Source organism: Macadamia integrifolia, chromosome 5 (genome assembly GCF_013358625.1).
Source record: "Macadamia integrifolia cultivar HAES 741 chromosome 5, SCU_Mint_v3, whole genome shotgun sequence".
NCBI lineage: Eukaryota > Viridiplantae > Streptophyta > Magnoliopsida > Proteales > Proteaceae > Macadamia > Macadamia integrifolia.
This window is the reverse complement of record NC_056561.1, coordinates 2,122,047-2,149,498: the sequence shown is the minus strand read 5'-3', so window position 1 is coordinate 2,149,498 and position 27,452 is coordinate 2,122,047. Positions and strand designations below refer to the sequence as shown.

The window sequence follows — 27,452 nt, the reverse complement described above, 5'->3', positions numbered from 1 at the left end:
CTTACATAAATAAGAGACTAATTACTAAAAAGAAAAGATTATTCTAGGAATGATATTTCATAAACAAAGAAACTTTCTAAAAAGAAATCAATAGGATATTTACTTAGTTTCCTAATTGACTTAAAGACTCAAATAAACAAAATCCTAGGAAATAAAACTACTAACATATCAGATTTGGTGGGGGCCACACAATCTTGGCAAAGAAAGGAAGGAGAGGACTTGATCCAGCACTGGGAAGGCTGGATCGAGCCTTCCTTTTCTTTTCTTTTTTCTTCTTTCTTCTTTTTCCTCCTAATCCTCCAACCACAAAGAAGGTTGGGTCTTCTTCTTCCTTCGGCTGTACGTCTTGATGCCCCCATCAACTTTCCCCAGCTTGGAAGAATTCACCTCCGGTGAATTAAAGCTCATGTAATACTCAAGTAGGTCTGGGTTGAGTTATTAGACTTCTTGCATTGTGATCCAGGTGTTGTTAATTTCCGGACGTCCACGTCACTTGACCAAGAACTTTCTAGAACCTCCAGTGTGTGTGGACACAATCCTCTCATCAAGGATTTCCTCAACTTCTTCAGTTCTTCTCGTGACCTTAGGCACAGGTGGTAATGAGGTGGGGGGAAGTGGTTGGCTTGGCTCAGAAATCTCATCAATGTTGAAGGGGAAGTCTTCAAGGTCATCAGGATAGAAAGGGGTAAAGGTAAATGTACCATGGTATGGGACTAAGTCTTCAACATTGAAAATATTACTGATCTCTATGCTAGCTGGCAGATCAAGAACATACGCATTGGTACCTATCCTCTTGAGTACCTTGAACGGACCTGTGGTACAAGTATGTAGCTTGCTCGTTTTTTCCCTAACAAAACGTTGCGGCTTGATTCTTACCATCACCATATCGCCCTCTTGAAACTCTTGTAGCCTTCTGTGCACATCTGCCTTCGATTTGTATTGCTCATTGCTTAATGCTATCTGTCTTCTTATACGTGCATGCAAATCATGTATATGCGGAGCAAAAGATTCGGCTGACTGGGAGGTCCTGGAACTAGACACGACTGGGATAAGGTCTATGGGTGCCTGGTGTTGGTATCCTGAACAGATCTCAAAGGGGGACAGACCAGTGGTACGGTTCTTAGAACTATTATATGCAAACTCAGTCTAGCTAAGGACTCGATCCCAACTAGTAAGGTGTTCTCCTATGAGGCAACGCAATAAATTCCCTAAGCTCCTATTGACAACCTGGGTCTGGCCATCGGTTTGAGGGTGAAAAGCAGAGGAGAAACGGAGCTTCGTGCCCATCATCCGCCATAGGGTCCTCCAAAAATGACTAGTGAACTTAACATTCCTATCGGACACTATAGTGAGGGGTAACCTATGGTACTTGACAACCTCATTAAAGAAATGTTTGGCTACTATGGATGCATCGGAGGTCTTAGAGCATGGGATGAAATGGACCATCTTCGAGAAGCGGTCCACAACCACATAAACAGAATCATGGCCTCTCGAAGTCTTGGTAGACCAAGCACGAAGTCCATGCTAAGGTCCTGCCAAGGGGAATGGGGAACGGGTAGGGGAGTGTGCAAACCCGTGATTTGCTTTTGTTGTTTAGTGGTTTTGCATGTCCTACACTGACTCACAACTCTAGCAACATCCGTCTTCAATCCTGGCCAAAAGAATCGGTCCTCAACGAGGGTGATGGTCTTATCGCGACCGAAGTGGCCAGCGACTCCCCCAGCATGCAATTCCCAGATCAAGAAATCTCGGAGTGAAGTCCTGGGAATGCACAACTTGCTTCCTTTAAAAAGAAAGCCCTCCCTAAGTAGGTAGTCCTAGCGGTTGATTGGGTTGCCTTCATTCAAGGAAGTGAACGGCTCACTAAAATCAGGATAGGTGGGGTATTGGTCCTTGACTCGCTCGAACCCTACAACCTCTATACTCATTGCCTGGAGTAGCACACTAGCCCGACTCCTAGCATTGGTGCGAATGAGGAACATGTTCACCCGGCTCAGTGCATTTGCAGCAATATTCTCGACACCAGGTCTGTGCTTGAGTACAAAAGTGTACTCTTGGAGAAACTCAACCCACTTGGCATGCCTCTGGTTAAGTTTCTTTTGGGCACTCAGGTATCCCAGAGCTTGGTGATCAAAGAATAGCACGAATTCTTGTGGTAAAAGGTAATGTCGCCAATAGCGCAGTGATTGGACAACCGCATAGAATTCCTTGTCGTATGTGGAATATCGTTGCCTAGCTTCATTAAGCTTCTCACTAAAATAGGCAATAAGGTAGCCCTCTTGTCCTAGGACGCCACCTATCCCAATACCAGATGCATCACAATTCACTTCGAAGACCTTAGAGAAATCTGGGAGGTGCAGGACTGGAGCTTTAGTCATAAGCTTTTTAATCTCATTAAAGGCCTTCGTAGCACTCTTAGTCCATTAAAACTCCTTTTTCATGCAATCGGTGATAGGGGACATAATGGAACTAAACTGGTAGATGAATCTTCTGTAGAAAGTGGCTAAGCCATGAAAGCTTCGTACCTCATGAATGTTAGTTGGCTCAGGGCACTCTACAATCGCTCTCACTTTCTCAGGGTCAACAGATACTCCCTGAGCTGACACAACAAATCCCAGGAAGATGACTTGATCACTCATGAAGGTGCACTTCTTGAGGTTGACATAGAGTTTCTCTTGTAAGAGCACATGAAAAACCTTCTGTAATTGATCTAAGTGGGAAGACGGGGTCTTACTATAGATGAGGATGTCATCAAAGTAAACATAAGGAACTTGCCAATGAATGGTTGAAGCACTTGATTCATTATCCTCATGAAGGTGCTAGGTGCATTTGACAAGCCAAAAGGCATGACTAACCACTCAAAGAGGCCATCCTTCGTCTTGAAGGCTGTCTTCCACTCATCTCCAGGCCTAACCCTAATCTGGTGGTACCCGCTCTTGAGATCAATCTTCGAAAAGATCGAAGAGTTGGCCATCATATCCAACATGTCATCAAGCCTAGGGATAGGGAACCTATACTTGATGGCAATTTTATTGATGGCCCTATTATCAACACACATACGCCAGGTGCCATCTTTCTTTGGCGTGAGCAAGGCAGGTACAACACACGGGCTAAGGCTTTCCCTAATGAATCCCTTCTGCAACAATTCATCCACTTGCCATTTGAGTTCGGCATGTTCTTTGGGATTCATTCAGTAATGGGATAAGTTCGGGAGAGAGGATCTTGGAACTAAGTCAATAGCGTGCTGGATGTCACGCATAGGCGGTAACTCATCAGGTAGTTCCTCAGGGAATAACCTCTCGAATTTCCTCAACAAGGGTTGCACTTCTCTAGGAGCCTCAGTGAATAAGAGTGACCTATCGGCATTACTCTGTACGGCACCTAGAGCATAAATCACCCCTAACTCGTGACACTCTCCTTCAAATTGTTGTTGATTTAAAATGTTGAGTGTTTTGGTGGGGGTGTTTTGGATGTACTTCCCTTGTATTCTAGAACCCTAACTTCCCTAGGGGCACTGGGGGTCAGTCTGATCTTCTTCCCTTTGAACTCAAAGACATAGGTGTTAGACTTTCCGTAATTGGTGACATCCCGGTCATACAACCAGGGTCTACCTAGAATGATGTGGGCAACATCTATCTCTAAGACATCACACCACACTCGATCTTCATATCCTGCAAAGTGTAGGGGAACTAAACACCTCAAATTAACGGGAATGGTGGACTGATCAACCCAGGCAACCTTGTAAGGCTTGGGGTGGGGTTCAGGTTTGAGGCCCATTCGAGCAGCAGCGCTCTTGGCGACCACATTCATGCAACTCCCACTGTCTATGGCGACGCAGCAGTTCTTGCCCTGATGACATGTGTAAGTGATGAAAATATTAGTTCGTCGCCAATCATCGCTACTCTTAGGTTGTGAGACCATGCAACACACAATGCCGAGCTTGAGGTCACCAGCCTTCTCGGTGTCCTCATCAGATATGGTCTCATCTAGTCTATGGTCCTCATACTCATGGTCCTGAAAACCCTCTTGGTCACTTTCTTCAGGGGTCTGCTCTCCCACATAAAGATTCCTATTGGGACACTCTCTGGAGAAGTGACCAAACCCACGACACTTGAAGCACTATTGTTGCCCACTACTCTTGGGTGCTTCTCCCAAAATTCCTTTACCCTTGTTGTCAAATTGACATTGTGGTGCAGCAGGGGGTTTTGGGAATCCAGTTGAGCTTTGGAGTGGTTTTCTAAATTGGGACTCCGCAGCTTGGAAGCTCTTCCTCTGAGAGTAAGTTCTCATGGAGGATTCCACCTCAAGGGCTATCCTGAAGGCCTGTGGAACGTCTCACACCAGGTGGGGTTCCATACGAGACTGAATTTCGGAGTTGAGCCCAGTAAGGAATCTGGATAGTGTCTGCTCAACATCCTCCCGAATACGGCTTCTAATTTTCAATTTATTGAATTTGCTCATGTATTCAGTCACAGTCAACTTCCCTTGCTTCAACAACTGGAGCCTATAAGTGATGGGCACAAATTCCCTCGTGAGCTGCTCTTGCATTTCTACCCAGGTGGTGATTGGCTCAAGTCCTAGGTGGTCCTCCTGGTACTCTAGGTCTGTCCAGAAGTCCTGGGCAGCTCCAATAAGCTTGAACTTAGCAAATCGGTAGCGGACTTCCTCTGGCATATTGTAGAAATCGAAGTACCTATCCATCTGCTTGATCCAATCCAAAAGGATCCTAGCATCAATCTGACCATCGTAGGCAGGGGCATCTACCTTAATCATCCGTCTGACATCAAAGCCCCTATCATGATGCTCATAACCCTCATCATCTCCATATTGGGTTTGGCATCTTGGCGGTGGTCCTCGACCCCTATCCTGATCCCTACCACGCCTTAGGCCTTGGAAGTTATCTCCTATCTGGTCATAACCATCAGTCTGGTTATTTTCGTTTACTTCCTCAAGGTTAGGGCCCCTGCCCCTAGGTTCAGTGACAGTTGTGTTACGGCCTTGCCGTCTATCAGGGTTTTGGGCACTTGTCTCGAGGGCAGCCAACTTATCGGTAAGGGCTTGGAGATGGGTAGCTTGTGTTTCCTGTATGGCTTGGACGGTTTTCATGAATTCAGCCAGTTGCTCAGATTGGGTGGAGGTGCTAGGAGGGTCAGACATATCCTGGTATACTTTACCACTACGAGTGGACATAAGGAGATGGGCAGTCAATGGTACGGTTGCCACCAAAGACTCAAGGTCTACTTAGAGTCTCCAATCGAGACAGGTAGTTAGCCCTCTCAATCTTGAGGTCAGAAATCTCCCTCTCAAGTATATGCTTTTGGAGAGAATAGCATCCAATGCTATTTGGTCCGTCCCGCCAACTTAAGAAAGAAAAGGGTGTCGTCTAATCTATGGTATTGCTCTCTTAGCTCAGACTCGACCACGAACAGATGGTGACGGAGACTAGACCTCAAAAGGTAAGACATGTAAACAAGGGACAGCAGTACCTAATTACCCTTAACCTAGACAAAACCATGCTCTGATACCAAGATGATGTAGGGAGTTCCTAGGTGACTAGGTTTCCTACAAAATTAACTAACTAGGTAGGGTTAACTCAAGGGACTTGGGTAAATAGGACAAAGAAATTCAGCAAACAAGATTAAACATGCAAAATAGAATGAGACTAATAAATAAAGTAGCAAAAAGCAATAATAATCTAGGCGGAAAAACACAAACTCTTACTTAAGCTTCAAGTGGGGACATAGGGAAGGGAACAAATGTCATACGAATGTTAGGTTCAGCACAAATCAATCCAGACACCAAATAAGATATGCAAACAATCAATGTCCTCTAGCAGCCAACTAAAATAGAAAATCAGCAAGGGTTTTGGAGATATTACAGTGACGAAACGTCTTAAAACAATGGGTAAAAATAGGCATAAACAAAAGGGCAAAGGCTGGTTTCAATGTTAATGGGCTGCAACATATAACAGGGATAAATGGAGGTGGGAGGGGTTTAGTTTAATTATTTACCTTGTTGCTGTCCTGGTCTGAGGAGAAAAGGAGAAGTCGAAGTCCTCCAAAATAAAGAGTTGCATTCCAACCTACTTGATGAAGAACAACAGTCCTGATTGTTGGAGAAGTTCCAGCAGCAACCCAATTGGGGGTTTTCTCGATGGAGATAATCTCTAATGATGGTGAACAATTTCTGCAATAGGGCAGCTGCAACAGGAAAGACAGAAAACAGAAAAGAGAGGGATGAAGGATGAGAAAGGGAGAAGGAGAATGAGAGAGAGAGCCGTGAGAGAGAGAGGAGGCGAGAAACAGAGGGAGACCGAGAGTGAGAGATGAGAAGAGGGAGAGGGCAGCAAGAGAGAATTCGTAGGGGGGGATTGGGGGGGCTGTTTTTCCTTCAATAATCTTCATTCATTCATTAATTTGGAACCGTGGCCAATGGCCTTACATAAATAAGAGACTAATTACTAAAAAAGAAAAGAATATTCTAGGAATGCTATTTCATAAACAAAGAAACTTTCTAAAAAGAAATCAATAGGATATTTACTTAGTTTCCTAATTGACTTAAAACCTCAAATAAACAAAATCCTAGGAAATAAAACTACTAACATATCAGATTTGGTAGGGGCCACGCAATCTTGGCAAAGAAAGGAAGGAGAGGACTCGATCCAGCGCTAGGAAGGCTGGATCGAGCCTTCCTTTTGTTTCTTCTTTCTTCTTCTTCCTCCTTCTAATCCTCTAACCACAAAGAAGGTTGGGTCTTCTTCTTCCTTCAGCTGTACGTCTTGAAGTCCCCATCATTATGGGTGTGGCATGGACCAGTATTATGGAGCAAAACAAAAATTTGAGGGGGGAGGAGCCTTTTAAATCCCTTGATGAGAAGGCTTGACTGATGGATTGGTATGAATGGAGCTGTGAAACCTCAAAATGACTGGGAGTTGGAGTAATAATGCAAGAGCATGATCACCACCACTGGATGTGTTTTTTTATTATTTATTTATTAGTTGTCTTCAAGTCTATCTTAGTTATTTATCCAGTTTAGGGGTCTTCCCTTTTAAATTTGCGGTAGGGAGTTCTTTTACTTTTAAGTTGGTCTTTATTTCTTTTATTAAGTAGGTCTCTGAGTCAATTAGGAGTCACCTGTTTTAGCTTATGGCTGGGAGGAGGTGATCAGATTTAATTTAAGTTGTTATTTCTTTTATATTTAGCTGTTTGAGTCAAGTAGGAAGCTTAGGCTAGTTAGACTTCTATTATATGTATTTTTTATGTTTTATCCTCCTTTTCTCCTCCCACTGATGGCCTATTTTTTTCCCCTTTCTTTGCCACTGCCACAGGCTCTGAAATAGGGCTATTTTGGTGCTCTTTTTCTCTATAACAGCAGATCCATCTATATCTTTTCTGCATTAGTTATCCTATGATGGGTTATTGGCTGAACTGGGAGGTGTTTGATGCAAATCAGTTAATAGATCTGCAAGTGATGGGCATAAGAGAGGGAAAAAAGAAAGAAGGGATAAGGGGCTGTTATGGGACTATGAACAACAGTACCCATGATCAATAACCATGAATAGTACCATAGTTGGCACGGCGTCAAGGCGAACCAAGGCGGTGGAAGGTTGTCTAAGTGCTTAGGCGAGAAGGCGACCGCCTTAAGGCGAACAAGTGTTATTTTTTATTTTTCTTATTTTATAACATTATTTAGTAAGTTATATATACTTTGAATCATAAAAAATCAAGATTAAGCCACATCAAGTCATTAAAAATCAACATTTAGCCACATCAAATCATAAAAAATTAACATTAAGTCATATTAAGTTATAAAAAATCAAAATTTAGAGAAATGCTTTTATTTTATAATAAGTTTGACTGGTCAAATGATTTTATTTTTACATGAGACTTTTTGTATTAGTTATAACATAAAACCAACTTTCTAACAAATCTAGGATTACTTAAATCTGAGTTGCAATGACAAAGTTATGCTTCAGTCAAACTTATTTTTAAATGCGCGAATACTGTTAAAATCGCCTGAATGAAAATAATTTTATGAATATCAAAACAAAATATTATTTTACCAGACTTTTGGTTTTTAGCAATGTTTTAACATGATAAAATTTATAAAATTTTCATAATTGAGAAAAACCCTAGCATTTAAAAATTGAAAATCGTCCCCATAACCAAAATCCAGTTTTTTTTCTTGGACTAGGGGGTTGACTTTTTATCTTTTTGGAATTTGATTTATAAACTATTTTTATTGGATTCAAATAGGGGGTATTTGCTTATTTATGAATAATATCTTAAGTAAATGAATAATATTTACTTGAATGATATTTGGCATAAATAAGTGCTGAAACACAAGGCGACATGCAGTGCAACAAGGCGGTTGTCGCCTAGGCCCCAGACAAACTGCCTGGACGCCTAGGCGACGCCTTGACAACTGTGAATAGTACTTGGAGAAAAGAGAAGAGAAAGAAGAGGGGCAAGGGAGAAGAGAGTGGCAACAACCTTAATTTTAAAATAAACTAAATCAATTTCATTAATGAATCTTTTTTTTTTTTTTGGGGGGGGGTGGGGTAGCCATCACAATGTATTTATGAAAATAAAATTAAAGACGGATTCTCTCACTCACTCTCATCAATTATTGGCTACCGTTGGAGGGTACAAAACTAAACAAAGAACTTAACAATAAGAGAAATAAAAGAATTAACTGAACAGGAAACTACTCTCAATCGCAGGCTGTATTGGAGAGTCGTTCCTTGGCTCAAACACTGTAGTAATAAAGGAAAGAGAACCCAACAGAGAAGGGAACCTTCTCCTAGATGCAGGCTGTGACTAGGTGTCCTAATCTAGCCCACGGTTCTGGTTTCTGTAAGAACCAGGGCCGAGCAGCATAGTTTAGTTTGAACCAGGTGAACCAAGCCAAACCACTCCTATACTAGTGGCATGTAGGGAGGGGATAGAGTGATTATGGAGATTTGGTTTTCAGGACTGTTTTCGTCAAGCCGTCTTTTTGCCACATTACAAGATGGTGGTTGCCTCTTTTCTCACACAATGATATGGAATTAATCTGTCCCATCATGTGTTACCCTTTTTTTTTTTTTTAACATGGCTCGATGCGATTTAAAGCTAGTAATTAATAGAAACTCCTAACTTTCAAAATTATTAATTGGAACTCTTGAGTGGGGGAAAACAATCACCAAGACTTCCTGATGCGGAACTGGGGGACAAAACCAATTCAGGTTTGTTATGGGCCACTCAAACAATAGAACTCAATTAATCCAAAGTTGATAGCAATTTCATAATTATAGTGGCAAACTATAAAGAAAACAAATTAGCAAGTGGGATAATACGTATGATGGGGGATGGTTTCTTGGAAGGAAAATAAAATGGCTTAATAGGAATAAGGGATGAGGAAAAGGAGTACAATGGGTATGGTAATAGGATTAAAGTAATGGAATGTGGGAAGGAAAAGAACTTTTCTTCAACCTCGAATATCAACAGAAATCAGCCAGATATGATTTTGATTCAGGTTGGAGAACTCCTTCGATTTAACAGTAGTGACTTCGAAACTTCAAGCGACGGTTAGTTACCCCCAACTCTATTGAATCCAAGCCAAGGAAACTTCAGCAATCAAGTAGTAATTGAACAATAGATTTCTGAAATTGCTCCAGGCAGGCAAAGGAGTTATAGTTTGCTTTGCAAGTTGGTTCTCAATAACGATGAAAGCTTTGGATCTGGGGCTTGGGGGGTTGAGTCGCCTATGGGCATTGATTCAGTTCCTAGAATCTGAGATGGAGAGATGAAGAATCAAGAGGGATCGACCTCTCTTGCTGGACTGCTATGGTTGCAGGAACAAGGGTTGTGGAAGAATTCCAGAAAAAAAATAAGAAGAGAGTACACTAAAAGAAGGGGTGGGGGTGGGGGAAGAAACAACAACCAAGCTACCAAGCCATGTAAGCACATAATCAAGCCAAACTCAATTTCAAATTTTGTATTATGGAATTTCCTCCTAATACAAGCTATTTAAAAGAAGAAAATTCAACTAGCTAATCCAGATTTGGACCTCTCCCTCTCTCTTTCTTATTTCTGCTTGTTCTCTTGCGTTGCAGGTAGTGTTTTCCATTACTGGTTATTGTTTCATGGTATTAGAGCACATTTAACCTGTGCTTGCTACTTTCCTTTTCATTATTCCAAGAGACTCTTATCTAGGGGTTTTCTCCTGTGGTGTGTAGCTACCTATTGTTGCGATTTACTACCTATTGTTGCAATTTACTACTTTGAAGACCTAATTTATGGCAAAAAAAAAAAAAAAACTAGGGTTGTGATTGTTTATGCTCTTGCTGTTCATTCAGATAAGGAGTTGATGAAACCCTAATCTGATGACTTGCCAGTTGCTTCCTCCTTGATCTTGATGACTTACCTTGTTTCTGCTGTTGCTGTTCATTTAACTAGGGTTTCTGCACATGGGTTTCTTCCTCCTCGCTCTTGATGACTTACCAGCTGCTCTTCCAAAGGTACCCGTTGTTGTACTCAGAAACCCATAACTGCGTATCCTATAGAAATTTTGTCTCTCTAGCTCCCCTCCAATCACCCTTACATATCTTTATTTATCTAATCTCTCCATTCCCAAAACTCATCAGGAGGCTTTATCTCATCCTAGGTGGAAGTTGACTATGGAAATGGAAATGGATACCTTGATTTCTTGTCAGTCATGGACTTTGGTTAATTTACCTCTAGGTTAGGACCTTTTGCGGTGTCGTTGGATGTACACAATTACATACAATCCATATGGCTCCGTTGAACGGTTCAAAGCATGTTTGGTTGCGAAGGGATATTGATGCAATCTGGGGTTTCGAAACCTGTCTTGGATCAGTTCTGAGCCCACCGAATCAATAAGAATTCAAATATAAAGAGGCAGCATAATTTTGTAAATATTGTGAAAATTTTAAGATCCTTTTGGGGAATGAAAAAATCAAGGACATAACAGTAATTAAATTTTGAGGACAAGTCTGGAATTCTAGTAAAAGTAAGCTTAAAGAAAAATTAAACTCGAGAAAGAAGGGTTTTATGTAGATTAAGCAATTCTGTCCTTCGGTGTGATTAACAGAAATTCATCATCCCCTACCTTGAATCGTGAATACTAATCCAGCAGAGTAAGATTCTATGGAATCCAATTGGAAAAACTCACGCACCAACAACGGTTCAGCATGAAAATTCAGGGGAGGGGTTTTCACGCCAAGGACTCTATCAATCAACCAACAAACACCCAAACAGCAAGTATTTAGAGGAGAAAAACGAGGGCTGGTTCCAGATCTGAAGCTCATGTTTGACAAAACTTTATGGAGCAAACTGGTGTCCTGAATTTCAAAATGCACTGGCTGGTAAGCGGTAAGTTTTCATGAATTTTTTTTCTTTTTAAAAGTGTCCAAGTACCATTACAGCATGGGGAAAAGAAAGAATAGCAACAATGATAATAAAAGAAGAAATATAGAAATAAGAAAGAACCAGAGGAAGGAGTGAGCAGAGTACTTGAGGAGTATCCATTGGGTGAACCCATCTTTCGCATTCAATTCATTCCAAATCTAACTTTGTCGGTTACGACCTTGTATTTAAAGAGGGAAAGAAAGACTCCTAACTGGACTCCAAGACTGAAACAAAATTATAAATCAAACTCTACCACTACTTAGCCTATTAAAACTAAAACAGAAGATTACAAGATAAATCCAAATAATAAAAATCTAAATATATAAATAAACTAAAATATCCTATTAGGCCCAAAAACCAATGGGCCATGCTCATCTCCATTTGGGCTTCCCAACAAGTTTGTGCCGGCCTATGGAAGTGATCCTACATCAAATATACTCGTATCTATGGTGTGGATTACTTTGAGACCTTCTCTGTTGTTGCTTATCTTAATTCGGCTTGTGTACTCATCTCCTTAGCTGTGAATGTTCTTGCCTTTATGTCAGTTGGATATAAAAGTGCTTAAGTTACACAAGGAAATTTATGGTTGAGAACATACACTTGGAGCCTGGTTTGATAAGTTCAGTTCAATAGTTACTTGGTGAGGATTCTTAAAGTGTTATTTTGATCATTCTGTGTTTGCTCGTCGTTGGGGCTCTAGGGTGATTGTGTTAATTGTGTACGTAGATGATATTATCATATATGGAGATGATATTATCATATGATGATGCATCTAGGATTACAAAGGTGAAAACTATGTACACGAACATTTTAGATGAAAGACTTGGGTGCCCTCAGGTTTTTTCTTGGTATTGAAGTTTTTCGAAGTAAAAAGGGATTATTCTATCACAGAGACTGTGTTGGACCTTTTTTCTGAGACTGATATGCTTGCTTCTAAACCAATTGATACTCCCATATATCCATGCCAGTATTTGGGGAGAAATGATGACAAGGGATTTGATGGCAAGCACCGGTACTGAAGATTAGTATGGAAACATATTTACCTTACTGTTATTAGACCTAACATATCTTTTGTTGTTGGAGTTATCAATCAATTTATGGAGTCACCTAAGAAAGCTCATCGGGGAGGTAGCATGTTGAATTTTAAGATATCTTAAGGAGCTCTAGGAAAGGGGCTAATTTATTGAGACCTCATCAGCATATTGATTTGGTTGGATATTCTGAAGCAGACTGGGCTGGTGCTGACGGTGATGGAGAAGCAAGAAGCAAATGACTGTGGCTAGGTCCAATGCTGAGGCTGAGGATAGGGCTACGGCTCATAACCAAGTTGATGTGGTTAAAATCATTAATCTAAGAGTTAGGGTTTCTGGTTACTAAACTTACAAAGATGTTCATCGATAATCAAACTGCTATCGACATTGCAGTGACTTGGTGTTTCATGAAAGGACTAAACATATTGAAGTTGACTATCACTTTGCGAGGAATGCAGTAATGAGCTAGTCGATTGATACTCCTTTTATTTCTTCTACAGATCAATTGGGTGATATGTTTACCAAGCCTATGTTTAGTCTTGCTTTTTGAAAGGCTATTCCAAGTTTGGTAGGAATGATTTATATGCTCCAGCTTGAGGGGGAGTGTTAAGTGCATTGGTATTGTGGGTGTGTACCACAGGGGCATTTTGGGGAGAGAGTTTGTTATATTGGTTGATGCATTGCTTATTAGGTATACTCATAATTGCCTTCGTAGTATGTTGTATAAGCATCAGAGTGCTCACGGTTTGTTCATAAGTGAGCTTGGTTTTTCTCTTCAAAGCTTGTGGCTCTCTCTTCCTCTTCCTCTTTTGGGTTGCAGATACTGGTTTCTTTTGCAGGATGTTGTTTCAATTATTGTCATGGCTGCATCATCCCATTCACTAGTTTATATCTATCTAATATTTTTGTGCCAATGGACCATTGTTACAAGCTTCCCAATATACATGCTTGTTATTTTCTTCTTGGTACCAAAGGGTTTGTGTATTGAATCATGAACAGATGTCTAAATTTTTTATGCAATGGCCAGCATTAGCTTCAGCCATGAGGTTAGTATTAATTAGATCATATATATATAGTTTAAAGCATAGTGTGTGTATGCAGGAACAATCGGACCCATTTGACAGGCAGAGTCAACAAGAGTTTTTAGCAACTGCTGATTACCTTTCCAGCTATGGCATGATCACGTTGATTTCAGACATGCAGATGGCTGTATCGGAAGTTCTCAAGGGGTGAGTTCCTGTTTGTTGGTTGGTCAGGTTGATCCAGTTGGTCCTTCAGTCCATTCTTGTAGACTATTCACTGTTTTACATATTCCAGTCATCTCCACATGCAGAAAACAGCTGAGGGATCTGTTCAATACTTCCCTACTTCATGAAACCATTGTGCTTATACTCGATACTTTCATGAGTCTGGGGGGTCCTAATCACTGGGTGATGTACTTGATGCCGGAAAATGCTATAGCATACAAATATCAAATGGCAACATCGTCCAGTGCGCTCCTTCCTGATGTTACCAAGCTCGATCAACTCATGGTGGAGACACGCAGTGTCCTTTTGAGGTATACTGGTTTATTCCTTCTTTTTTTTTTTTGGTGTCTTTTGATGTGCTTTTGTTTTTTAATACTTTTTCTTACTTGTTTTCTTGCAGTGATGATTTTAGAAATGTTGTCAATATATCATTGAGAACTGTGGTGGATGCACTGATGGATGACTTTGCGTTACAATCAGGGGGCAATCCTTCAATAGGAACTCCCCTGGCCAAGCTGTTGCCAAGAGTTGCACAGATGGGTCCTTTTTTGCTTGAGGAACCTGGTGGTAATAAGTTTATCCAGATCATCCGAAGGTTGCCGGAAGTTGAACTTTTCTATACTCTTCTTTATGCAAATATGCCACCCCCAGAGATGAGCCAAGAAGCCGATAGAAGTTTCAATTAGACATCAACTTTTTCTGGGGAATGAACCCAAACATGTGGAATTTCAAGGTTCCTACAATTTGGAAAGAAAATAAATAGAATGATGGATGTTGCTTTGTGCAAATTGTAGCTTCCTTAGAGTTTGTTGATCAATCAGGCTGTTAAATACAAGTTCCTTTAAAACACAGAAAACATCAGTCCTGCTGGCCACACGCGCACACACACACAGAGAAAACGCTATCCTATTGAATGATCACATTGAATTTCTCAGATTGATAGGATTGTCATTGTTTGAACAATGTCAGTATTTGATGGGTCATAAGATAGATTGGAAGTTTCTGGGACCGATTCATGGCGACTACACACACGAGAAGGAGTAATAAGACGGCAGCACAGCATGGTGTTACTAGTTGATTTCTGGAAGTGATCCTCATCTACCATGTGATTGTGGAGTCAATTAGCAAACTCTGTCGAAGATTGGAAGGAGCATTAAGGGCATCTATCCAGAACAGATGATTCTTCAGTTCCAAGGCATGAGGGTATATCACTGCAAAACTCAATTGCTGCATCATCAGATCAAATACATATATGATTCCCTTACCATTTCATTTGTTCATGAACCAGTAAGCCAGTAATAGATAAATACATCTTATTGAAGAAGAGAAGCAGTGAAAAGGGAAATGTGCATTTGGTTTTTTTTTTTTTCCTTTCTTTTTTCTGTGGGGTGAACTTTTGTTCTTGATGGTTACCTTAATCAAATTGAATGTTTTTTTTTTTTTTCCTTTCCTTTTCTTTTCTTTTTACCAAAAGGGTAGAGATAAGCAAATTGCATGTTGGGCTCAACCAATCAAATCAACAGCAGAGATCGAAGACCTAGGTGCCTTGGTTGCCTTCTTGGTGTCACCTTGAGTCCGGTACCCTTATAATGCCTTTGGTCGTCTAGATGCCATGACATCCCTCCAATATCTTTGGTCATCTAGACTGTAAGGACTTGAAGTGGACGGAAAAAGGATGGGAGAAAGTTGATAATGCCTTCCCCCACCCGCTCAAAAGCTTTCCCGATACCCTTTCAACACCATCAGAAACACTTCCATTCTCAATAGCTTGATATGCTCATGAACAAACGAATCAGCAGCAAAGATCCTGAGACACGGATGCACACATTCATTCTCAATTGTTTGATATGCTTATGAACAGGTGCCAAATATCCTGAGGCTATATCAGTTGAAGGGACTCTCCTACACATCAAGCCTGCTCTCTCTCTCTCTCTCTCTCTCTCTCTCTCTCTCTCACACACACACACACACACACACACAAGCACATACGCATATGCGCAACATGTGGTTGAGCCCTACCCATCACAAAAAATAAAATGGGTCATATTATATATAAAAAATTTCAATACAAAGTGGGTCATATGGTTGAGTTAGACAATCAGTGTTGACTTACAGCAAGCAAGAGGGTCTTTTATCAAACAAATGGTTTAGATTGGTCACAATGGACAGAAACATGACTCAAAAATTTCTCAAAAATAGGAGCAGAGTGTGTCTGGCCCAACAAAAAATGCATGTTGTATTTGATTACTCACATATGGACTGTTCTATCATCCGATCATTGGTGAAAGAAAATTGAAAAAATTACATGATTACCCACTTTTGGGTTTCTCAATACAAAATTACCCACCAAAAGTTTCAGTTAACAAAAATACCCAAAATTAGGTTTCCTTTACAAAATTACCCACTTAAAGTTTTAGTTAACAAAAATACCCAAAATTGAGTTTGGGTTTACAAAACTATCCACTCAAAGTTTCAGTAATAAAAAAAATACATGATTATATGTAGGCCCAAACCTGATTTTGAGTATTTCTGTTAACTGAAACTTTGGGTGGGTAGTTTTGTAAGCTCAAACCTAATTTTTGTATTTTTGTTAACCAAAAATTTTTGTGGGTAATTTTGTAAAGGAAAATCAAAAGTGGGTAATCATGTAATTTTTTCTTTTTTTCTCTTTTTACAAAAGATGCAAAAATTTTCCTTCACTTCCCTTCTATCAATTTTCCTTTGCAACCAAATAGAGGCCTATGGTCTTTTGTACATATGACCCTATTTGTAATGTACTCCCCGTCTCCTCCCCCTCCCCCCCCCCCCCCTCCCTTGTAGTTTCAACATTCAATCTCTCTAAAAATCCAAGTTTTTAGCTATTTTGCTATAATTTATTAATTTAAGAGGATTCAGGGAAACTAGGTCGTCTGTCAAAAAAATTTCATTTTCAAGTAATTGTTTAAATTTTTCTTGCAACTAAATATAAAAAATAGTTAAATTTCTCTTACAACCAAATACTGTCGTATATGAGGAAAATGATTCTATTAAAAAAAGAACTCTATCAAAAAATCCATTGTTTAAATTAACCGATACCAACTCGAAATCTTGATCAAGATCAGTCAGGATCATAATTTTTTTTTTACTATTTTACCTTTTTTTTAACCAATCATCCAATAATATCGACGAAAAACCGAGATCGTTGAACAACGATACCGATCCGATTCGTCAAACCATGGTCCACCCTCACAGGCGACGTAAAAGATCAGTCCATCATCTAATAAGAATATGACACATGCCACGACAAAGGTATTACCGTCAATGAAAGATGATGTATTGACATAAATACTGAAATACCCCATCTATCATCAAGTGTCATCACTTCCAAATCGCTAGCCAACAGTTACCTGAAAGCCAATTCAGAAGGTAAAGGACGTTCCAGAAATGACCAAACAATTCAGTCAGGTCAGGGCCATAAGGACTCTCTCTCTCTCTCTCTCTCTCTCTCTCTCGTCTGTCCCTGCATGATGCATTGATGGTTGGACCTTGAACTCTCTTTAATCTTTCGACTTGTCTCTTATCAAAAACCCTGTAGATGTCCAACAAAGCTTTTATAAGATTTAGATGTTAGTTACGGCTCCTTACAAGAACCTGAATGCTTCCACATTTATAGAAACAATACTTGGATTGACGTTCACAGGTGTAAAAAAGCTAAAGCTGCTACAAGTACAAAGCACACTTGAATAAGTTAATAAGTCATTGGAATTTGGGAATCTCTTCACACTTTGATGCATATCACGTGTTCGAACAATGGATGGTCACAGTACCTTCAGTACCTTCACCTAAACAAAACAGAGCTCCCCACGTATGGAGTATGCATGCTCTCTTCAAGCTTTGATGCCTATCACATGTTTGATTCATGGCCACAGAACCCACCAAAACAAAACAGAGCCCCTCACTCCCTCTCAGGCCCCTATTACATGTTTGATTCTAAGTTACTGGTTTGATCCTTGTCAAATGGGAAAGTTGTTTTCCTCTACAAGTGGGTTGTCTATCATTGAATCAGATTTGCAGTTTTGAAGGCTTTCAAGGGCAAATGCTTTAATATGGTAACTGAGTTGACATGAAATGACTACACACAAAGCGTTTTGATTGTTGAGGTGTACCGTGAATTCATGAACTCTTTTTTTTTTTTTTTATTTGGTAATGAAGTCATGAACCCAACGAAGTCTGCAAACGAGCCCACATGTATTAACAGAGAGAGAGAGAGAGAGAGGACATATGCAAGTGATGTGGCTGGCGCACGTATACATTATTTTCCTTCAGAAAAATTTGCATATTAACCTGTATGATTTTGTTGCAGAAGTGAGAATGTTGGCTATCAACCTTGCCTAACTATGCTTCTACTTTGTCTAGGCTTGATGGGAAGTGCTAAATGCACTAGCTAGCTGGATTGGAGAAGGCTTTATTAATTGTTAGCCAACAGCAAATACAAGCACTTAGATTTAAAGAAGCAACAAAATTAATGAAGTGAAAGCTCACTTTATTAAGACACAATGTCACCTTCAAGGGGAAAAGAAAGATGACATTTCTGCTATCAGCACATAATGGATGTTAGGTAAGTAACTGCACATTTGTTTCTCCACAGTAGTGATACTCCAGCAATAAGATAATGGGAGAAGTGTCTCAGATAACCCTTCCCCCTATTATTATAATAGATCTCAAGTTTATTCCTTGAAGATGCTCTAAGATTCCATCAAGTTTTTCTTCATATATAGTGAAAGCGGAATCCCTTCACCATTGCCATTGATGACATCAAATTAGACAAGAAGAGGTAATTTTCGACCTTGGACAATAGGAGGAGTGAGAGTTTGTAAGAATTCAATCACAAGGTCAAATCACCAATGGTGAGAAGATTCTTCCTTCTCAATGACAAATAACTTTCACCTTTCGAAGATTTTTCAAATTTCTACACATTAATTATTTATCAATGCCAATTGATACCAAACTATATAAATGTTTCTTTGAGAAAAACTATGGATCGATCACTCATGTGGTTCATTTTTTCAGAAATTTTACACATTGCCAATGCCACTACTTCTCAGATGATGTTTTTACCCAAAAAAAAAAAACCAACTTCTCAGATGATGCTGCTAATTCTGACCATTAGGTGACAAGTCGTTGTCTGGATATGTCATTTACCCTTCCATGTAATGGTAGTTTACTGTTGAAATCCATCATTTACCCTACCATATTATGGTATGCCCCTCTATGTTTTTCCATACATCTCTCTTCTTAGTCTTGAATTTTTCAATGTTTTGTTCTACCATTTTGTGAACTCAAAATAAAATGAAATTCAATATAAAGTTAAAGGATATTTTGAGGTCAACCTGTCTACAAAGTTTGGGCTCACCATTAGAAATATCATGTGGCAAATATTTGATGTTAGTCCAATCATGGTATCTAATATCACGGTCCCTTCCGCTTTTTTCCTTTTCCTTTTCTTTTCTTTTCTTTTCTTTTCTTTTCTTTTTTTTTTTTTTTTTTTTTTTTTTGGCAACTTAGGTGAATTGGGACCTCTCAATTTCTAGGTTTTTACTTTTTAATTCCTTGGAGCTCATGGACCATGCCAAAGTTTGGCCCACAGGTAGAGGGATAATTAGCAAAAGTGAACAACCCATTTGTGTCATTGGCCATAGCTCAAAATCAACCATATCTACCTTTAATCAACCTCTTACATTTGAGAATTTGAATCTTTCCAACCATAATACATTACCAACTTAACATGGGTTACAACCATGGCGAGTTTATGCACCTCTAAGACAAATAAGGTCCAGATCCAAGACAACCCTGCTGACCAAAAGAGGACTACATCTCGAGGTTTACTTTTAATATTGGAATTCATTAACACAGATTATTGTCTCCAATCCAATGGTCATGAAAAGTGTCCCCTTATTTGGAGTACTGTCCGTTATTGGATCATGAACAGAAGAATATGTCATGGTGCATGCCATTCCATGAAAGAATGTTTAGTTGTGGAAGTTATTAATTGGGGGGAAAAAAAATTGCAAGCAATTTGATAGGTGGACCTTGATATTGCTCTCCTTTGATGTTGACATTATAAAGGAAAAGTAATGGAATTACAAGTAAAAAGTAATGGTGATGTTAAGTATATTAGAATACATTAAAATATGAGATCCGATGGAAAAGATATTTGTTTAATACTTATTATAAGTGGGTATATGTCTTGAATTTTTCTCCTTTTTTATATTTTATATTATTAAGTTACATATTATGTAGATTTTTTTGGTAGAAGGACATATTATGTAGTAGATTTGGCATAAAAAGATAGTAGTTAGCGATAAAATAATCAATGTTCCTAAAAACTACATCCATGATTACAAGGCGTATCTTGCAAATTGCAAGTTTGCAACCCAAATGATAGACGACGTATGAACACTCACCCATTTTGTTTAGTCAGAGTGGCAAAACGATTGATCGGGTTGCCTTCGTTGTAGTTGTTATTCGCATTGATTATTTTCATTCATGCAAAAGAGGAATTATAATTAATTGAGGGGACAAAGTTTTCCATAACATTTTTGGTTTGTCTTTCTTACATTGATCATGTGAATACTATATAGATTATACCATTTCCCTTGCTGTCATTGGGAGATTCCCACATAGACATAGAAAACCCGTACTTTGAATGAAGGAAAGGGACAAGCAAAAGGGAATCAAATTCCTAAGAATAACAAATCTCACAAGCCAAAAAGAGCCTATAAGGAAAAAAGCTAATGACATATAACCAGCAAAAAACCTATCCTCAAGATCAAGGCATCATCAAGGTCGAAGAAACGGTAATTTCTCATATAACATGCACCAATACCCTATTCTCTGGATCTACCCATTAAAAAGGGGTTGTCTATGATTTTGTTTGATTGGCTGCTTCCCTCCATAATTTTGGGATGCTCTTGGTGCTTTGTAATTTTTTTTTTTTTTTTTTTTTTGTTAATGAAAAGCTTATGGTTAGTTTAACAAAATTTCTACTTCTCACTAGGATTATTGGATCGGGTTCGGGTCTGGCTTTACCCAACCGTAGGCAAAAGGGTGTTGTATTAAAGCAAATGAAGGGTTCTCTTGAGTCTTGATACTTGTACTACTCATCTGAACTGTGTTTTCTGCGAAGACTGAAAGAGATCAGGAGTTCTTGACGTCTGGAGCCTCGACTGCAATATATATTTGGTCTGATAAGCCAAAACCATAGTTATCAAAATTTGTGTTGAAACGTCATTTAGCTTCTGAACTACATCTTCTTCACATCTATATAAAGCCTTCCCACCCTCACCTTTACTTCACCCCTTCATCGTACCAACCATTTCTAGCCATCCCTCTCTCTCTCTCTCTCTCTCTCTCATGGGTGAAACATTTCATTTTAGGGTTTTAGTACTTGAGTTTGCTTCTGTAGTAGTATGAGCTGTTGGGTTCTTTAGCTGTTTATATGGGTTTAGGGTACTTTAATATTTTATTTTATTTTTGCCCATTTGGTATTATGTTTTGGCCCGGTGAGGGTGGTTTCTGATGAGGTTGTACCACCCCTGGTTTCAGAAACTTTGAACATGGATTTGGTTTTTAGAACTGTAGAGGAAGGTGTTTATTGGTTAGGTTGAGTTGGTGACAAGTGACAACTAAGCTTAAGCTTGTTGAGTTTGTACATAAGTGTTGGTTGGTGAGTGGGGGTTGAGTGGGTGATTAGGTTTTGAAGAAGAGAGGGAGCTCTCTTCAGTCCAGTCCAAGATGGTTTAAGAGCTGATCTCTGCTGCTGACTCGTTGGTTCAGGAACCCGTCAAACAACTTTAGAAAAAAGTGATGTGTTTCTGATGGAACGATGCAGGAGCAGAGTTCAGTTTTGGCTGTTTCGTCTTGGACTGAAGGGAGCTCCCTTTTATATTCTTATATACCTCTTGATTGATCTATCTATTTTCTTGCAGTACTATTTCTCCTTATTCCTCTTCTTCTTGATCCTCTAAGAAAGATCTGAAGTTCTGATCAATTTCATTTTCTTTATTCTTGATAGGTATATACATGAAGAGAGGCTTCATAGCTCACAGGATGGCATGATGAACCCAGGTGCAGATCATGATATATATCACCATAGAACAAAAAAAATTGTAAATTTTGCATTTTATTTTGGTTTTGTAGACAGTTTTGTTTGCCTTATGAAGAGATCAGTCTATAATAAATCAATTGTTTTTCATTATAAATGAGTTCTTGCTCCAGTCAACTTTGATTTGTGTGTCAGAGAGAGAGAGAGAAGGAAGAAGTTTATTAACTTATTGCTAGAAACTGTTCTGCTACTGATTCAAGGATATTAAGTGCAGGTTCCTACCATGTGTTAGATTTGGCCAGTTTTGGTTAAAATCCTTCATGGACCCTTTGTTGCTTCGTCAATTGATTGACTAAGTCTAGTGCCTTCTTTGCACTGTAGCTTCAGAAACTCAATAACACTAGAATATGTCTACAGTGTCAATGACTTGGGAGACTAGTTGAGAAAGCTGTATGGGATATGAGAGCCTCTTGTTCCAATCAATAGGTATCCGATCCTCAACGATTTAAATCGAAGCAGTTAGGCTATTGGCCGAATCTATCAATCAAGTAGCATTTCGTGCCTAAGAGCAACAATTCTAAAACAATGAGGGAAGGTCATGATAGATCACTTCTTTAAATGCAGCCTTGATGAATTCCGGTCTGTGAACTAATTCTGTACAGTGAGCAAGTTGAGGGCAAGTCCTTCTAAAGGGACACTCGGTGTTGCTGTTAGGACATAGGTGATCGCAACTATTAAGTGTTTCCCTACTTCCTTCCTGTTCCCTACTTTAAGTAGGGGTGGTGATTGATCAATTAATTCAGTTAGGGTCAGGCTGGAAGAAAAAGGAAAAAAAAAGAGGAAAAGAAAAACACAATGGTATGGGTCATGCTGGAATCTCATTTTTTATGTTTACAAAGATGCATATACTACTACTACTATTACATAAAATGTCAAATGTTGAGTTTAAGAGGTTTTGAGTTCGACTCCTCTTATCTCTTTCGGGCAACTCAACTCACATGGGGTGTTTATTACTCTTCATTGCTTTTGATGAAAGTTGAATGATTATATAACCCAATTCATGTGATTGTGGGGGTGGGGAAAAGTCATGTGACGTGTGGGAACCCGTCCAAAAGTGAACAAATCAATGTCCTCCAAAGCTAAGCATATCCCAAGCTCAAAAGGTAGTGAAAAGTGTAAGCATGGTCTGATAATATGTGGGCCTATGAGCAACACATGGGGTTTAAATAAAAGGGCCTATACTGTGGAGTAGGGAGCCAGATAGGTCAATGGGCCTGCTTAATGGGCTAGATCCACATTCAAATTCTAAGTGAAGAGTTGCTGCCAAAGTATGGCGGTATGGCCTAGGACCAAAAAACGAGACGCTTCAAACATTCATTGTTTCAAGAATCGGGATCAGGTCGATCCCAATTCCGACCGATCTGGATCGGATTGAAAAATAAAGAAAGTCTACTATAGGGCCTAAGGGTGTAAATTGATTCAGTTTTGGTTTATTGGTTAGGTTCAAGATGTAATGAATGTAAATCGAACCGGACCAATATTTATCAGCTTCAATTTTTTGAACTAAAATCGATTAGTAATTGGTTTGGTTTAATCATTTCCTAATAGGTTTGCAACTGAGAAGAGCTCATTTTTAATTTGTATTTTAAGAAATAGAAGGCTGTTTTTTACTTCTATTTTTGGTAAATGAGAAAAAGAAGGTTGCACTGACACCGGAAGGCAAAATGACCTCTCTACATATGTGAAATGAAAAATTCCACCCTTGTTGGATGCCTCCACACTCTCATTGGCCTTTATGTATTGCAAGGGCCACACAGCTTGGCAGTGATCTCCCTTAATTATGTTTTATATATGAGAGGGTTCTCTCAAAGGCAATGTGGCCGTTGCACCAAAATGGGGGGGGTCAATTGGAGCGTTCACATCAAAGCACTAACAGGAGTGAGATTTTCACCTTTCATGAAGGACAGTGAGATCATTTTGAACCCTTGTTTGTTGGGCACAAAGGCCACACTTCTTTTCAAACTTCTTTTCCCATTTTATAGTAAGGGATAAGGTTCCAAAAAAAGCAACATAGTTTTCAGACCAACATATGGACCAATGGAAACACATATAAAAGCATCAACAACAATAAAATTTTCTGTCTTTCTTGTAGGGTAGGGCAATAAAATTTTCTGTCTTTCATGTAGGGTAGGGCAATCATTCCCATGTGTCTGAGCACACAAGGGTCATGATGTCTTTTACAGTTCTTTTTCCCTTATACTAATTACTCAACTGGTTATTAGACTTTATAATCAAAATCGAATTGAGCTCGGTTCCCTTTTAAACAGCTGTTTTAGGTTCGGTTTATCGGTTCCGGTTCAGAATTGACTCACTTCTAGTTCCTCGGTTCCTACTTCCAAGCTCTCAGCTTCGAAGCCTTTCCTAACCAACGGGCACTCCGTGAAAACGGTAGTGTAGTCTATACAACCAAAGGGGTCTACCAGGGGAGGGGAGACGCTTGGTCTACGAGTGGTGGGTGCAAAGAAATGGCGATGAATGGAGACATACTAATGCTGGAAGCGCCGCCTGGTGTGTGGCGGCCGAGCTGGTCAGTTGCTAGGTGGGAAGAGATGGTAGATGCATTGGCATATATCGACGACGATTACGGAAAACCAGTTGTTAAACAAGAAGTTGACAGATTAGTGGTGGAGCAGTTGCGGCGGAGCATTAAGAAGCCCTCTGATTTCCTCAAGGAACTTCCTCCGGTCCCCAAGTTGAATTTCGAGGTACAGGGTTTTACATTATAGCAAAATTTTCTCCTTTTTTTATTTATTTATTTATTTTTATTGTACTTTCTTGGAGGGATGCTTGAAGTGAATTTCTAACTAGGGTTTTCCATTTATGGATTCTGGGTTTTGGTTTGCTATTGATGCACACCTGAATGTAAATACTTGATTGAAGAAACTGATTAAATTTTTTTTTTGATTAGCTATAAACTCATTATCAACATAATTCAGCACTGTTGAGGTCTTGGTGCAAACCAAATGGCTTGTTTAAGTGATTTTTCTTTTGGAGGAGGGGCAGGGAGAGTAGGAGGTTAGTTAGTGGGAGAAGAAAGCTATAATCTTATTATGCGAGTGAAGAGAGATGACTTAGCTTATTATGTGAGGGAAGAGAAAAAGGAATAGGCTGACCCCATTACTCTGTGTTTTGAGAGTGAGATGGAAACCAATGGTTTAGATGGTTGATAGCATGGTAAACCCATAGAAATGAAGGTTCTTTACTCACATTATTTGCAATTTGTGGGCTCATATCCAACAAATAGCTAAGTTTGTAAAAAAATAAATGGTCAATTTAGTGCTTCTTAGGCTTAGAAGATCACCCATAAATTATGTTGGCCAAATTATATCAATATTAGTCATAGAAGTAAAATGATGCATCTATTTGCAAATTTGACAATATGCATAGAAGGCTGTGTGAAGACTTCTTCTACTCTTTTAGTTTGTTATATGGACACTTCAAAATGGGATTCACTACCATTTCTGAGATTGACACCATTATCAACATTGACTCCCAACATTAAACATACTTAATTACCTCTACAGGCGCTCCATATCCTACTACTGGAAAGATAAGAAAACATATGACCCAAAAGATAAAAGTCATCCACATGGACTTCTTGAAAACTGATGCCCTGAATACTTGATTTGGTGTGTTTACCTAGCACCTAATAACCTAATGGATCCTGTACTAGCATCTGGGATTTATGAATTCTTCATTCCTCTTGTAGCACCATTTTCTTTCCTTCTATTTCCTGACTCTGAATTGTGTATCTCTTATCGTATATCTTTTCATTTTCTTGCATAAAAATTAAAACAACAATAACAACAACTCACCCTTATCCCAACTAAATGGGGTCTGCTGCATAGATCCAGTCAAAGACAGCACAAGGAATGTAAAAGTAAAAAAGAAAGGACCACAACACAACAAATCAGAAAAATCTCACCTAAATGGGGTTGGCTACGGCTACATGGATTTTTTGCCCTCCAATCAAATCTATTTGAGGTTGTACTTGGGACAAGACCTAAATTATGCATGTCTTTCCTCACTACTTCTCCTATGGTCATTTTAGGCTTTCTCTTAATTCTTAGTTCTTTCAATCTGAATCAGATCACTCCTTCTTATTGGTGCATTCTTAGGCCTCTTTTGAACATGGTCATACCACTCCAAACGACTTTCTCAGAGCTCATCATGAATCGGGGCAGCTCCCAAATCAAATATTTAGAAAGGCTTATGCAGGTGTTACTTAATTCCAATCAGTTTTTTGTTTGGGTTTTGTTGGGAAAGAAGGCTTTCTTAAAGAAATTTGTATCAGCTAGTATGACGGTTTTACCTTACTGTTGATTTCCTTGCAGTTCTATTCTGCTCTGGTTTGAAGGCTTTTTTGTTTGCTAGGGAGTGAAGTCTGTGATCTAACCATGATGCATTTTCAATATTAGAAAATTAAATGAGAATAGAATGTTGGTTTTCTTGAACAAGGATATTCATACCTTCTGTCTAATCCGTGAAGATGCATCTCAGAATCACCCTATGCTTGCCAGAGAATATGAACGTGTGAAATCAGGCAAGCCTCCTGCAACATTGGAGATGTCTCGATATGGACTAGAACCACCTCCTGTAAATAAAAGGCATGACGCAGAGGCTTGGAAGCCTGTTCTTGGAAATGCATATGGCATGTTACAACACCAAATAATAAGGTATTTATTGATGATGTGTTGACTTGCTCACTGAGATTATTTTTAACTGGTAATTATGTTCCCTTGCTGGTATGCGTACATTATTAGATTATATTATACATATGTAGTGTAATTTAATGTTGACATTCTATGAAAGTTTGTCGAGGACAATAAATCTAATGACATGAAAACTAACTGGAATTCCTTCTTTGAGTAAATTTTGTATAGAAAAGTCATTTGTAATGTACGGATCCTCGGTTTGTAATGTGTTAGTTTGGAATCCCTTATCCTCTTTGAGTAAATTTGACTCCAGGAACCTCATTTATATGTAAGCATAGACTGCTTGCTTTATGTTTTCTGTAGTTTTTTCAACCTATTTGCATTTTTTCTGTGGGGATCAAACTACATATAGGGCCCAAGACTTAAGCTGTTGTTATCCCCGTGGATAAATAAATAAGTGCTCTAATAGGTGGAGTTAAAATATTTGCAACTTTATAGGCCATCACCTAATTCTTGGGCCTCAAGGACCCTTGGAAACTACTCTTCACAAGTCCACCCAAAATTAAGGGATTCAGTGCACACTGCATGCCCATGGGAATCAGCAATCTTCATTTTTATTTCAATCCCCCTACCTCCTCCTCTTTATCCAAACTATGTTTTTTCTAGTGTCAATTCAGGCTTTTACTTCTCCTTGCTTCTGTATAGACTGGTTAATTTTGCAGACTAGAGAATCTGGATTTGATGGCAAAGCATGGTGCTGATGTTTGGAAACTTTACAATCAACGGCTGGAGAAGTTCTTGTCCAGGTTTACTCTGAATTTTTATGTGCATCTTTCACTTCATGGAATCATAAAGGAACTCTAGTTCCCTTTAGACTAGATGTTGTGCAGGGGCCTCACCCTCCTTAAATAAATATTAGTGCTTCATCTTTTTGTTCAGAGTCCATTTTACTTTTGTTCTTCTAA

General features: G+C 39.2%; 2 protein-coding genes and 1 long non-coding RNA gene across 4 annotated transcripts in view; all 3 read left to right on the top strand.

Moving 5' to 3' along the window:
- Positions 1–15,129, top strand: part of LOC122080056 (peroxisome biogenesis protein 3-2-like) — a 17,864-nt gene extending 2,735 nt beyond the window's left edge. Inside the window, exons 5-7 of the mRNA XM_042646924.1 lie at positions 13,544–13,671; positions 13,776–14,000; positions 14,090–15,129. Of these exons, the coding sequence (XP_042502858.1) occupies positions 13,544–13,671; positions 13,776–14,000; positions 14,090–14,375 (639 nt within the window). The 3' untranslated portion in view covers positions 14,376–15,129. The remainder of the gene's footprint in view (positions 1–13,543; positions 13,672–13,775; positions 14,001–14,089) is intronic.
- A 5,606-nt stretch (positions 15,130–20,735) lies between these two features.
- On the top strand, positions 20,736–21,949 carry LOC122080364. Its single transcript, XR_006140686.1, has 2 exons — positions 20,736–20,910; positions 21,743–21,949. It is a non-coding gene; the product is annotated as an uncharacterized LOC122080364 (long non-coding RNA).
- A 2,184-nt stretch (positions 21,950–24,133) lies between these two features.
- Positions 24,134–27,452, top strand: part of LOC122078947 (pre-mRNA-splicing factor SPF27 homolog) — a 6,612-nt gene continuing 3,293 nt past the window's right edge. For both annotated transcript variants that reach the window (XM_042645153.1, XM_042645154.1), the window contains exons 1-3: positions 24,134–24,537; positions 26,333–26,508; positions 27,210–27,293. In XM_042645153.1, coding sequence (XP_042501087.1) covers positions 24,298–24,537; positions 26,333–26,508; positions 27,210–27,293 — 500 coding nt within the window. In that variant the 5' untranslated portion in view covers positions 24,134–24,297. The remainder of the gene's footprint in view (positions 24,538–26,332; positions 26,509–27,209; positions 27,294–27,452) is intronic.